This window comes from Quercus robur, chromosome 9, assembly GCF_932294415.1.
Source record: "Quercus robur chromosome 9, dhQueRobu3.1, whole genome shotgun sequence".
Lineage (NCBI taxonomy): Eukaryota > Viridiplantae > Streptophyta > Magnoliopsida > Fagales > Fagaceae > Quercus > Quercus robur.
The window spans coordinates 3641685-3653661 of record NC_065542.1 but is presented as its reverse complement, the minus strand read 5'-3'; the positions used below and the strand labels follow the sequence as shown (position 1 = coordinate 3653661).

Below are 11977 nucleotides of genomic sequence, written 5' to 3'. Positions count from 1 at the left end.
ATATTGAAAAGAATTTAATGGCTCCAAAATATGATAGAAGCAATCTCAACAGAAAATGTTATGTCACTCTTTGCTAATGATGGGCCATTATATGGCAAAATACACTTACAAACATTCCACCCTAGAAGATGCAAATTAGCATTCCACACTTACAAGCATAGAACCAATTGTTTCAATTGCAGGACTTCGGAGTTAATTCCAGTAATCATTGTTCTTGTTTAATTGATAGTACAGCTAATTAGTAAGGGGTTGTGTCATTTGTTTAATGCTTGGTCCACCAAACCAAAGTGACCAACTTAGTAAACATATTGTCAAGCATATAATAGCATAAAAGCATTATGAAAAGAGTCCAATTGTTCAACAGTTTGATTTGATAAAATTTCGCCTTCACAAATCTCAATATATATAAGTTTCAAAGTCTGATAATATTTTGATTTTCATTTTAGTGATTTTTATAGATTTTATTTTATGAAAATTATGAAAAGCGTATTCTCTCTCTCTCTCTATATATATAGAGAGAGAGAGAGAGAGAGAGAGAGAGAGAGAGAGAGTTAAAGCCAAAGTTTAGAGAAAGTTCAATTAGTCTAATTTTGCATTATGTGTTCCATCTAACTTTTAAATTTTTGTATCTAGTGAATTATTAGGTGCAAAAATAGAATAGTCTAAATCCAATTATATTATAAATTGGATTTCAATTGGAATAAAATTTTCGTGTCTTATCTAATTTTGTAATTTTTGTGGCAAGTGAATTATTGGGTGTAAAATTGAAAAGTCCAAATCCAATTTGATTCTAAATCATATATGTATGTGTAATTGTGATTATTTTTAAATATACCCGATACATATACATGAGATTATACACTAGAAAAGTTATAATTTTGATTTATTTTTATGATCAGTGGAGTAAGTGCCGGGCAATCAAAGAAAGCTCATGTGACACGTTTTAGTCCATCCTAATTGACAGGTTTGAAGAAACCAAAATTCAAAGTCAAGAGTAAATGCATTCAAAGAATAACAACTAGTCCGTGTAGTAGGGACTAGGGATAAAAGAAAAGGTGTTGGAATCATATTTGAGAGCATTGCCTAAGCACAAAAACAAACAGTCTGTATTCAAAAGGTTTTAGAGCTTCACAACAGCCAATAGCTGCAATTCTCCAAATCCGTAAGTTATTACTTTTCTTGCACACGTCCATGTCTTATATTTTTGTCTCCTTGTAATAAAATATATCCACAACAAATTGTTTTTCCTCTTCTCTAATTTATCTTCCTTCTAATTTTTTCTTCAGTTTTAAAATTTTAATGGCATATACCTATTCTATGAATTGTGCTATACTTTTGAAACAGATGGTGGGGTTGAGGCCCGAGGGTCTGTGCTGGGTTTATGTGGCCGTTGGTCTGTGGGTCAGTGAGTTTTGTGATTTGGACTTGATGGTGGGGTTAGGACTTAGGAATCAAAATCTTGTGTTTAATTAGTTCCGTTACGAATATAAATGAAAAAGGAAAAACCCAAATACCCAATAAATATTCATCCCACCACCACCACTGAAAGATTTTGATTCGTTGAAATCCAAACATGAATATGTCTTACTCTCACATGTTTGAAAAAATGGGTCAAGGTCAACACAAAAATCAATATATTTACAAGTACTTCACCGTAGAAGATACAGATTAGTACTGCCCTCTAAAAAATGATCACTACTCTAAAAGGAGACAAGTAAAGCTCTAGGGGTATGTCTGTAAATAAACCAAGCTCTCTGGGAGTTTGTTTATGTTCGTTTGTTTAGTAAATAGGCTAAGCTCAAACCCGACTTTAGGCTCGATTATTAAATAGGTCAAGTTCAAACATAATAATGTGTTTGTGAATAGGGCTTGAATTAATTATATATAATTCTATACATTTATATGTATACATGTTTTAAAATATATTTATATAGACTTGAAATTAGGTTATAAAAGTTGGCAAAATAGTTCATATGACATAAAATTATTATTTGTAGTTTATTCACAATATAAACAATCCATTTGTAATAATAATAAAAAAAAAATCATAGATTTGTGAAGGGTAAAACATTTTAGTAATGATTTTACTATAAATAAGAAAAAAAATAAATTAATCAAGTAGCTCATGAGTCATGAGTAAGCTCAGCTTGTGTTCAAAATAAAATTTAATAAATAAGCCTTAACTTTTAATACTTGGTTTTGCTCAGCTCATTTACAGCCTAAGAAAAAGAATTATCTGAAAATGAGATGAACTTTCCCCCCTATATAATGTGCGTACAAACGACCATTGCATAGGCTAATCACATCATAATGGCATATCAAAAAGATAAAGAAATCATGCACAATGGATATCACATCATAACAGTATCTGAATTCTGAACATATAGAATGAAAGCAATATGAATAGAACTTAAATTGGTCAAAAACCACAATAGATAGGACATTGCCTAAGAATAAAAAAAGAAAGAAAAAAGAATATATATATATATATATATATATATATATATATATATATATATAAGTTTACAATTTCTTCTAGTATCAGATATACGGTGGCATTGTTTCAAGAAGTTTTAGAGCTTTATAATCCTTGTGATTCACCAAATCCTAAGTTCTCACTTTTATTGAATCCATCTCTTTTATTTATTTTCCTTCTAATTTTTTGTTCAAATTTAATTGAATGTACTTTGTTATCTAATAAATTGTGGTTCACGGTTTATCAGAATATTTTCAATGGCTTCTATGGACACTGAAAGAGCCTCATCATCTTCTTCTTTCACACCTTGTTGGACATATGATGTATTCCTCAGTTTTAGAGGTGAGGATACACGCAATGGTTTTACAGACCATTTATATTTTGCTTTGAAACAAAAAGGCATTTTTACCTTTAGAGATGATGAAAAACTTGAGAGAGGAAAATCAATTTCACCAAAGCTCTTGAAAGCAATTGAAGAATCCAGATTTGCTATTGTCATTCTCTCAAGAAACTATGCATCTTCAATATGGTGCCTAGATGAACTTGCAAAGATCATTAAATGCATGAAAGAGACTGGAATGACAATTCTACCTATTTTTTATAAAGTGGATCCATCAGATGTACGAAAGCAGACAGGAACTTTTGCAGAAGCTTTTGTTAAACACAAAAAGGAGAACAAAAAGAAGGTGCAGAAATGGAGAGCTACTTTGAGAGAAGTGGCTAATTTCTCAGGGTGGCATTTGCAGGATGGGTAATTTAATTTAACATTTTTTTTTTTTTTAGATTGAAGAAGAGATTTGAAATTGAATCACACTTAATTCCATTTAAAGTAGTGTAGGAATTAATGATATTTACAAAAAATAATTTGTCAAAATAAAATTTTATTGAAAAAAGAGCTTCAAATCAATTTGTTTACTAGCTTGTAACTTATTTTATAAGTACATTCGCATTTAATGATAAACTTAATTAGATACATATTAGAGGTTCCTATCTATTTTAATAATATTACGTTCTAGAATTGATAACATTTGCTAGAGATGTAAATTATTCATTATTAATTGCCCTATTTTAGTTTAAAAGAACATATTGTTTGCTGAATTATTCTTATACTTAATTAATATTTCTTAACCTAATTTTTGTTATTTTCGTGTAACTATTTATATTTTTCATGTAAGTTGTGAAAGTTGATTTATTATGAAGAGGTAATGAAAAGGTAAAGACAATTTTTAGAATATAGTAAAAAATTTCATAGAAATTTATAATTAAATTAATGATAGTTTTTTTTAATAGATATGAGAGGGGTTTTTTTTTTTTAGAAAACTTTAAATGGTTAAAATGAGTGCACTAGTTTTTACTAGGCATCAAGTAGAATGAGTAGAAGTGATTTTAATTCGGCTCATAGTTCTAAACATACTATAAGTAGTTTAGATCAGAGGGAATTCACACAAAATTAGAAAATGTGAAATCTAATTGATATGATATTTGGCACAAACTTAAAGTGTCATTGGAATCTAATTAGCTTGTAACCTTAGCATAGATACATTTACAATAAATATAATTAGATGCATATCATAATTTTTACATAAATTTAATATTATGATGGTCATTCCTTGTAGTTGAATTGGCACCTCCGCATGTACAAAGTACTTGAGGGTCTAGGGTGGAAAGGGTTCGAGCTGCGGGATTAGCAACATGTTGTAATTATTTCTGTAAAAAAAAAAAACTCTTAAAATATCATTTTAAGAATATTATTTGGTAAAACTGGCAAATTTTTAATTCTTGTTTATTTTATTTTATAAAATAAAAAATGAAAAAAAAATTGTTACTTCTTAACTTAATTTTTTTTTTCAAGTGTTCATTTTTAAAATAATATATGAATAACCAAGTTTTAGAGCATCATGTACTTTTTCATTAAAATTCATAGTTCGACCAATAATAAGTTTTTTGTTTTTAAAAGAAAATCCGGATTAGTTTAAATAGATTAGAAGTGGTTTAATATGGGATCCATATAAAAAGGGTTAGAAGTAGTTTTAGAAGCACTTAAAATTTGTCTTGAATAGGTTGTAAGTATTATGCATTCAAAGTTTTACATATAAATATAATATACTTTTACTATGATTTTTTTTGTAAGTTTATATTTATGAAAATACATGTAAAGAAATTTTATACAAAATGAGAGATTGAATGACACAAGGCACAAATTGAAACCCCTTTAAAATATAGAGAAACTTGGCATCAAATTAGTGGAAAATTAAACAAAATTGGAGTTCATTTAGAATCTAATTTCGATTCGTAATTGATTTTTAAAATAATTTGCACATTAGTTTAATATATATGATGATTTGGATTTTTATTGAACTTCCACTCCAATATATTATGAGAAATGCTATGTCCACAATATTTTCAGAACAAATCTTAAGTGATAGGCTGTTATTAGCTATTATGAGTGGGCAAAAAAGTAATTTAAGTTGTGGATTCAAATTAGAAGTTTAGAACCAATAACAACTTACCACTCATGATTTATTGTAAAAGTGTTGTGAAAATATTGTGGATGTAGTATTCTCATATAGTATACACATAACTACATTTATAGCAGGGAGGGGCTTAATGATAGTTGTAATAATAATAAGGCAAATAGGTAATTAATTCTATTTGACATATTTCTTTCTTAAATAATTAAAAAAATACTCTTCCTTATCTTTAATCTTGTTTTAAACCATAAGCATACCTACACACATGTTCATGATTCTTTCTATTTTGTCTTAAGCCATTTAACTTATAAGTTTCTATTCACTTAACATAATAAAACATTGGATTTCTACTTCTTTTCTTTTCAGACCATTTTTTGTGGTTTGAACTCAAAATATACTGTTCTCTGTTAATTGCAGGCCAGAATCAAAAATTATCCAAAACATTGTGGGAGAGCTATGGCATAAATTGACTTATGCATACTCAAAAGATATCAAAGACCAAGTAGGAATAATTTCTCGAGCGGAGAAATTGAAGTCATGTTTGACTATGGGATTAAATGATGTTCGTATTATAGGGGTTTGGGGAATGGGGGGAATTGGTAAAACAACTCTTGCTAGAGTTGTTTTTCATATGGTTTCTAATAAATTTGAAGGTTGTTGTTTTCTTGCAAATGTTAGGGAAGTTTATGAAAAAGAGGGTTTAGTGCGATTAAAAGAACAATTTATTCTTCAAATTTTCAATGAAAGTATGAGTATACAAGATGTTTGTCATGGAGTTTCAGTGATCCAGAATAGGTTACGTCATAAAAGAATTCTTCTCGTTCTTGATGATGTAAACCAATTAGACCAAATAAATAAGTTAGCTGAGAAGCGTATTTGGTTTGGTTCAAGTAGTAGAGTTATCATAACAACAAGGGATAGACATTTACTAGAAATACTTGAAGTAGAAGAAATATTTGACGTTGAAGGATTGAATTATAATGAAGCTCTTCATCTTTTGAGTTTGAAAGCTTTTAAAAAAGTCCATCCTCCCAAGGATTATATAGAGGTATCCAAAGATATTGTGTATTATGCTAATGGTCTTCCTTTAGCGATTGAGATTTTGGGTTCTTTTTTGTTCGGTAGAAGTATTGATAAATGGAAAAGTACATTAAATAAGCTTAAAGAATTTCCTAATAATGAAATCCTCAAAGTACTTAAAATAAGTTTTGATGGACTTGATGAGGTAGAGAAGGAAATATTCCTACACATTGCGTGTTTCTTTAATCATAAGATCAAAAATGATGTAGTAAAAATACTAGCTTATCTTCACCTTTCCCCTAATGTTGGAATGGAGGTTCTTGTTGAGAAATCTCTCATAAAAGTTCGTGGCAATAGATTGTGGATGCATGATTTACTACAACAAATGGGTAGGGATATAGTTTACCAAGAGTGCCCTAAAGAACCTGGAAAGCGTAGCAGACTATGGTCATTTCGGGACATTAACAATGTACTCACAAATAATAAGGTAAGAGGTTACCTTCAAAACTTTTTTTTTTTTTTTGAGAAAAGGTTACCTTCAAAACTTGAGTGTATACTCTTTTATATTATTTAACAAAGTCTAATATAGAGTAAGTTTGGTCATTCTACATTTTGCAATTCACTAATCCCCTTTGTTTGTGCAGAAAAAAACTACAGTAAAGGGTATAAGAGAAACTAAGCATATATCTTATCATATTATTCAGCATATCTTTTTTTTTTTTTTTAAAGAATAATGGAGTTTAAATTATAATAGTGTAGTAATAATACATTTTATACAAATCTCTCTTATTCTTATTATTAGGGAACAGAGGCAGTTCAAGGCATAGTATTAGAATTTTATGTACCAGAAATGGTAGATTGGAATCCCGAAGCCTTTGCAAAGCTGCAATATCTAAAATTGCTCAAAATTTGTGGCGTTCATCTTACGAATGATCTTAAACATCTTCCCAATAGCTTAAGATTTCTTGATTGGAAAGGGTACCCTTTGAAATCGTTGCCATCAAGTTTCCAATCAAATGAGCTTGTTGAACTTTGCATGTGTTGTAGCTACATTGAACGACTTTGGAAAGGAAAAAAGGTAATTTAGGTAATCTTATACAATTTTTAATTTATTAAGTTTGTTTGTTGAAGACTTGAAGCTAATGTTCTTACACTTTTCTTTTTGGTTGCCTTTCAACAGAGTTTTGAAATGTTGAAATTTATCAAGCTAACAAAATCTCAAAAACTTATTGAAACCCCAAACATCATTAAAGTCCCAAATCTTATGACATTGGTTCTTGAAGATTGTATAAATTTACGTACGATTCACCCGTCAATTGGAATTCATAAAATGCTTACTATTCTTAATTTAGAAGGATGCAAGAACCTCACAAGCCTTCCAAACAAGTTTGAAATGGATCGTCTCACGTATCTTAATCTTTCCAGATGCTCAAAAATAAAACAAATTCCAGAATTCGGGAGAAACATGAAACGTGTACACACACTTCTCTTGGGTGGTACTGCAATTACAAAACTACCCACATCAATTGAGCATTTGACTAATCTTGATTCATTGAGTTTATGGGATTGCAAAAATCTTGTGTGTTTACCTAGCACCATTTGTAATTTGAAGTTGGTTAGATTAGTCGATCTTTACGGATGCTCAAAACTAAATAGACTGCCAGAGAACCTAGGGAATGCCGAAAGTGTAGAGCGGTTGTACGTGAGTAGAACTGCTATAAGAAAGGTCCCTTCTTCCATTGGTCTCTTAAAGAATCTTAAAACACTGTCTTTCAATGAATGTAAGGGGTTATCATCATCATCATCATCTAATAAATTGTGGAATGAGCTCCTCCCTTTTTATTCAATGCCAAGAAGTCCTGATCCCATGGATGTGCTATTCTCTTCTTTATTAGGTGCATGTTCTTTGACCGGCTTGAACTTAAGCAATTGCAATCTCAAGGTAATATCTGATGATATTGGTTCCTTATTCTCTTTAGAACTTTTGGATCTAAGTGGAAATGATTTTGTTTGCCTTCCGGAAAGCATCATTCAACTTTCGAATTTGAAATGGGTGGTGTTGGATAATTGCACTAGTCTTCGATCGTTGCCAAAGCTTCCATTGAATATTGAATCCATTTATGCCGAAGGTTGTGTTTCACTGCAAATGTTACCAGATCAATTAAAATCAAGAGATTTATTGGAACCATCTCTCTTTCTTCACAATTGCTTTAAATTGGCTGACAATCAAAGCTGCATAGATTGGTTTATCTTAGGGATAAAAAAGTCCCTTAAGATCTCTCTCTCTCCCACTGAGAAATATGAGATTGTTATTCCAGGAAGTGAAATGCTAGAGTGGTTTAGGCACCAAAGCATAGGGGCTGAAGTGAATATAAAACAACCTTCTCATTTGTATAATGAGTGGATGGGAATTGTTGTTTGCATTGTGTTTTGTTCACATGATGTTGATCACCAAATCAGTTGCTTAATTCCCCTGTACTGTTCATTGACAGCCAATGGAAAAAGAATGTCTCCTGCACTAGGCAGTAGCTTAATTCCTAAGGTTTTACCAGATCACCTTTGGCTACTCTATGTAACTCCTCAATTCTTCGATGAGAAATCAAATAAATTATTGTCTGAAAGTGATGCGAATGGATTCACTCAGATTGGAATAAAAATTGAAACAGGAGGTCCAGGTGAGGAGGTTAAAAAATGCGGGTTTAGTATGATATACAATAAAGACATAGAAGATCTCGACCGAACAATGGCCCAGCATAGCAACAGTAGCATCTCTCCTTATGAGAGCATGGCTATGATAGTGGAATGTAACAAAGCCAAACGAAGTTGTGATGATTACGATGGGGCTGGACTTAGTGGAGAAGGAAGCTCTAATGACTTATCAAACCCAAAAAGGATTAAAAGGCACACAGAAACCCATGGTAACTCTGATTGTGAGGAGTTAAGTGAGTACAAGGACTGTGATGAGGAGTTAAGCGATTGGGACGAATCTAATGAAAGTAACCCGGATGGTTAATCAACTTTTTTCTTTGGTAAGTCACTATCTTTCCTCTTAATTTAAGTTCTGTAGGTTTCTGCATTTTCTTTTTGTTAATGTGATCATTTATTAATGCTTTTGTTGGTGTTTTAAAAACAGAAGAAATAATGTGATCAAAAGCAAGTAAACATCAAAACTGGAAGCTTTTGCTGCCAAATGTACTAGTTTATTGTTCAATCTCATGTTTTTTTTTTTCTATTTAAAATTAAGCTTCACACTCCATCAAATTTTCATTAAGTGTAGAATCTCCACAATGTGAAACACACACATTGAATCAAATTAATGTAGAGAGTAGAGAGGAAAGAGATGCAGAGAAATGTGACAGTGAGGACTTGTAAGAGTCCCCTCTCCTTTGCTCAGTAACACGAACACTAACTTTACTAGCTGCTTACCGGACTCTATCCTCTGCTACATCCTCTCAATTCTACCAACCAGAGCTGCTGTATCAAAATCTTAGCTCTGTGGATTTAATGTCCAGAAACTGGACTCTTTGCTATGCCCTATCCTTATGTAGAAGTCCTTGAGCACAAGCTCATATTATTTGCATCACAAGTAGTTCAAAATTAATTAACAAGAATCGTATGAATTTATGATTGCAATTGAGGACAAAACTCAGAAAGTTAATAATGCCACTAATTGTAATCAACAAATTAGGTGAAGATGGAAGAGGCAGGGACCATGAATTTAAGATTGCCATTGATGATTGAACACAAAGTTCAAAAAGTTAATGTGAATAATAGATAGTATTGATTCTATTGAATAGTAAGTATTACTTAATGGCCTTAGCCATGGGCTGCCATTATTTTGCAATTTTACGAATATCTTACACCTTATCATCCCATGTGATCCTTGTCCATGGGGGAAACCTTAATAGTATTTGAATCTCATCTTAAAAAACATCTTTTTCCTTTGCATTTTGTTTGTTAGATTTTTTTTTTCTTTTGTTTGCCACTGTTCTTTTTTTTTTTTTTCCTAGACATTCAGGAGCTTAAATACGTAATGTCAAGTTCGAATGCAAAGGTTACTATAGCCAATCACATGCATTGCCTCTGTCTGTAATATAATTACCATATTGATCTGTGATATTAATACTTTAAAACTAACTTTATAATTGCTCTTTAATTATGGAAGTTTTTGACAGATGACTATTGTTCTTTGGTTTTTTGATGTTCTTGAAATTTTCTAGGCCCATTTCGGATCATGACCAAGGCAAACCATTCATGCCTATTTTACATTTTCATCTTTATGGTATGTTCTTGTTTTTGATATGTCCATTACAACTAATTTCATTCAGCCTTACTTGATTCAGGCATGGATGAAGAGAAATCAGGGCGATTTAGAGAACTTTAAGTACTTCTCGTTGTCTTTTGTCTCTATCTTATGGTCTATTTGGTTTTATAGGAACAAGGCAAGCGTGAAGAAAGAGCCTTTCTCTGCCACTAATGTGGCAATGTATTTTATAAGTTTGATTTTAATGTATAGGGTAATTATCAGTTCAAAAATCAAAGAAAAGCCATGACAGTAGTAGGATAAGCAAATCCAGTCCTTTAGAGAGGATTCCAACTGCAACCAATCCTGTCAGAGGAGAGCTACAAGGGTAGGGAATGGAAATAGTGGGGATTCAATTTCTTTTTAAAAAATAGAGAATGTTCATGTCCATGGCTGGTTTTGAGAAGTCAAGTGAGTGATTAGTGACCTGAGATTTTTTCATTGGAAGGAATTTTGTGAAAGTGACCCGGAAGGTTGATCAAATATTTTCTCTAGATCACTAGTAAGTCACCATCCTTCTTCTTAATTTGAGTTTTGTTGGTTGATGCATCATCGCTTTTCCTTTCCTATGGCATATACTTGTACTTTATTGGCACTAATTCAAACTCTCATCTGGTTTGTTTCCTTAATCAAAAAACACAAAGCAATACTCCTAGCTAATTTAATATGCATATTAATGAATCATGAGGATTCGTTCAATTGGTAAAAGAATCATCCCTTTTTTTTTTTTTTTTTTTTTTTTTTTTTTTTTTTCCAGACATTTAAGAGTTTAATAGGTTACGTCATATACGTGTATCTGATGTCAAGTTTTGATGGAAATAGGTGCTGCCACATGTAAGTGCCCTGTTAATTTGTAATATAGATGGTTAAAAACTCCTTTTATGCAGGATTTATCTCTTTAATTATATCGGTTTATACCATATGACTTTTGTGCTATGGCCTCTCTATGTTCTTGACTTTTGGTCTAGTGTGTATGTCAATATTTCCCAATAAAACGAAAAAAAAAAGTATTTTAAGATTCCATTTAGGAAGTCAAAACGAGCTGCATCAGTTAATAGGTACTTAAAGTTATCTTTACACTTTCACTTTGAAACAGGACCTGGTTAGAGAGCTATACTCTACACAAGTGGCTGTCAAATTTTAGCTATCCTTATCTCAAGGTGTGATAAGCTAAAATGGCCTCATATCTCCTAAACATGGTGAGTGAAATTGTATCTTATAAGAATGAGGAAGAGGAAAACTTGGATAATTATTCCTGGAGTGTAGTCTTTGCTTGGGCTGTATGGTTTTGGTCAGATTAGACCCTAGGAACTTTGTGCATTTATCCTTGCTCTTTGAAGCAGTTGTTGACTTAGTGAACGGAGGATCTACATTTTCATAAGCAGGAATATGTGATGTTCTCAAGATTGTCATATCATAACTCTGTTGGCCTTGTGGTATAACCTCAACAAAGTGATGTTTGAGGGTTCAAAACAAGTGCTTATGAAGAGTAAATGCTCAGTAAAGCTTTATTTTGCAGGTATATGCAAGCCTATCATGCAAATTTGGATCAGAGTAACTGTAGGAGTGTACCGAGGCGAGTGTGCCCAGTTGTGGAGGGATAGCTGGTCATGATGACAGTTAAGCAACACTGGCAGAGATGGTGCAGATGGAGTTGTTTTGCCTATATAATGTGCTGGCAGGAAAATTTTGAAGGCGTTGCAGTTC

The 11977-nt window shown here is 31.8% G+C and overlaps 1 protein-coding gene across 1 annotated transcript; it reads left to right on the top strand.

Annotated features, from left to right (window-relative positions):
• Window positions 1–2733: 2733 nt before the first annotated feature.
• On the top strand, window positions 2734–8980 carry LOC126699805 (disease resistance protein RUN1-like). The gene is made up of 4 exons (XM_050397779.1): window positions 2734–3227; window positions 5365–6454; window positions 6770–7045; window positions 7148–8980. Exons 1-4 carry the CDS (start codon window positions 2734–2736, stop codon window positions 8978–8980), a joined length of 3693 nt encoding a protein of 1230 aa, XP_050253736.1.
• Window positions 8981–11977: the final 2997 nt, after the last annotated feature.

Excerpts from the sequence above, each read along its gene's own strand:
- LOC126699805 (XM_050397779.1), top strand. The coding sequence starts at position 2,734 with ATGGCTTCTATGGACACTGAAAGAGCCTCATCATCTTCTTCTTTCACA. Across the intron at positions 3,228-5,364 it reads GGGTGGCATTTGCAGGATGG|GCCAGAATCAAAAATTATCC; the intron begins GTAATTTAATTT and ends TGTTAATTGCAG. Across the intron at positions 6,455-6,769 it reads ATGTACTCACAAATAATAAG|GGAACAGAGGCAGTTCAAGG; the intron begins GTAAGAGGTTAC and ends TCTTATTATTAG.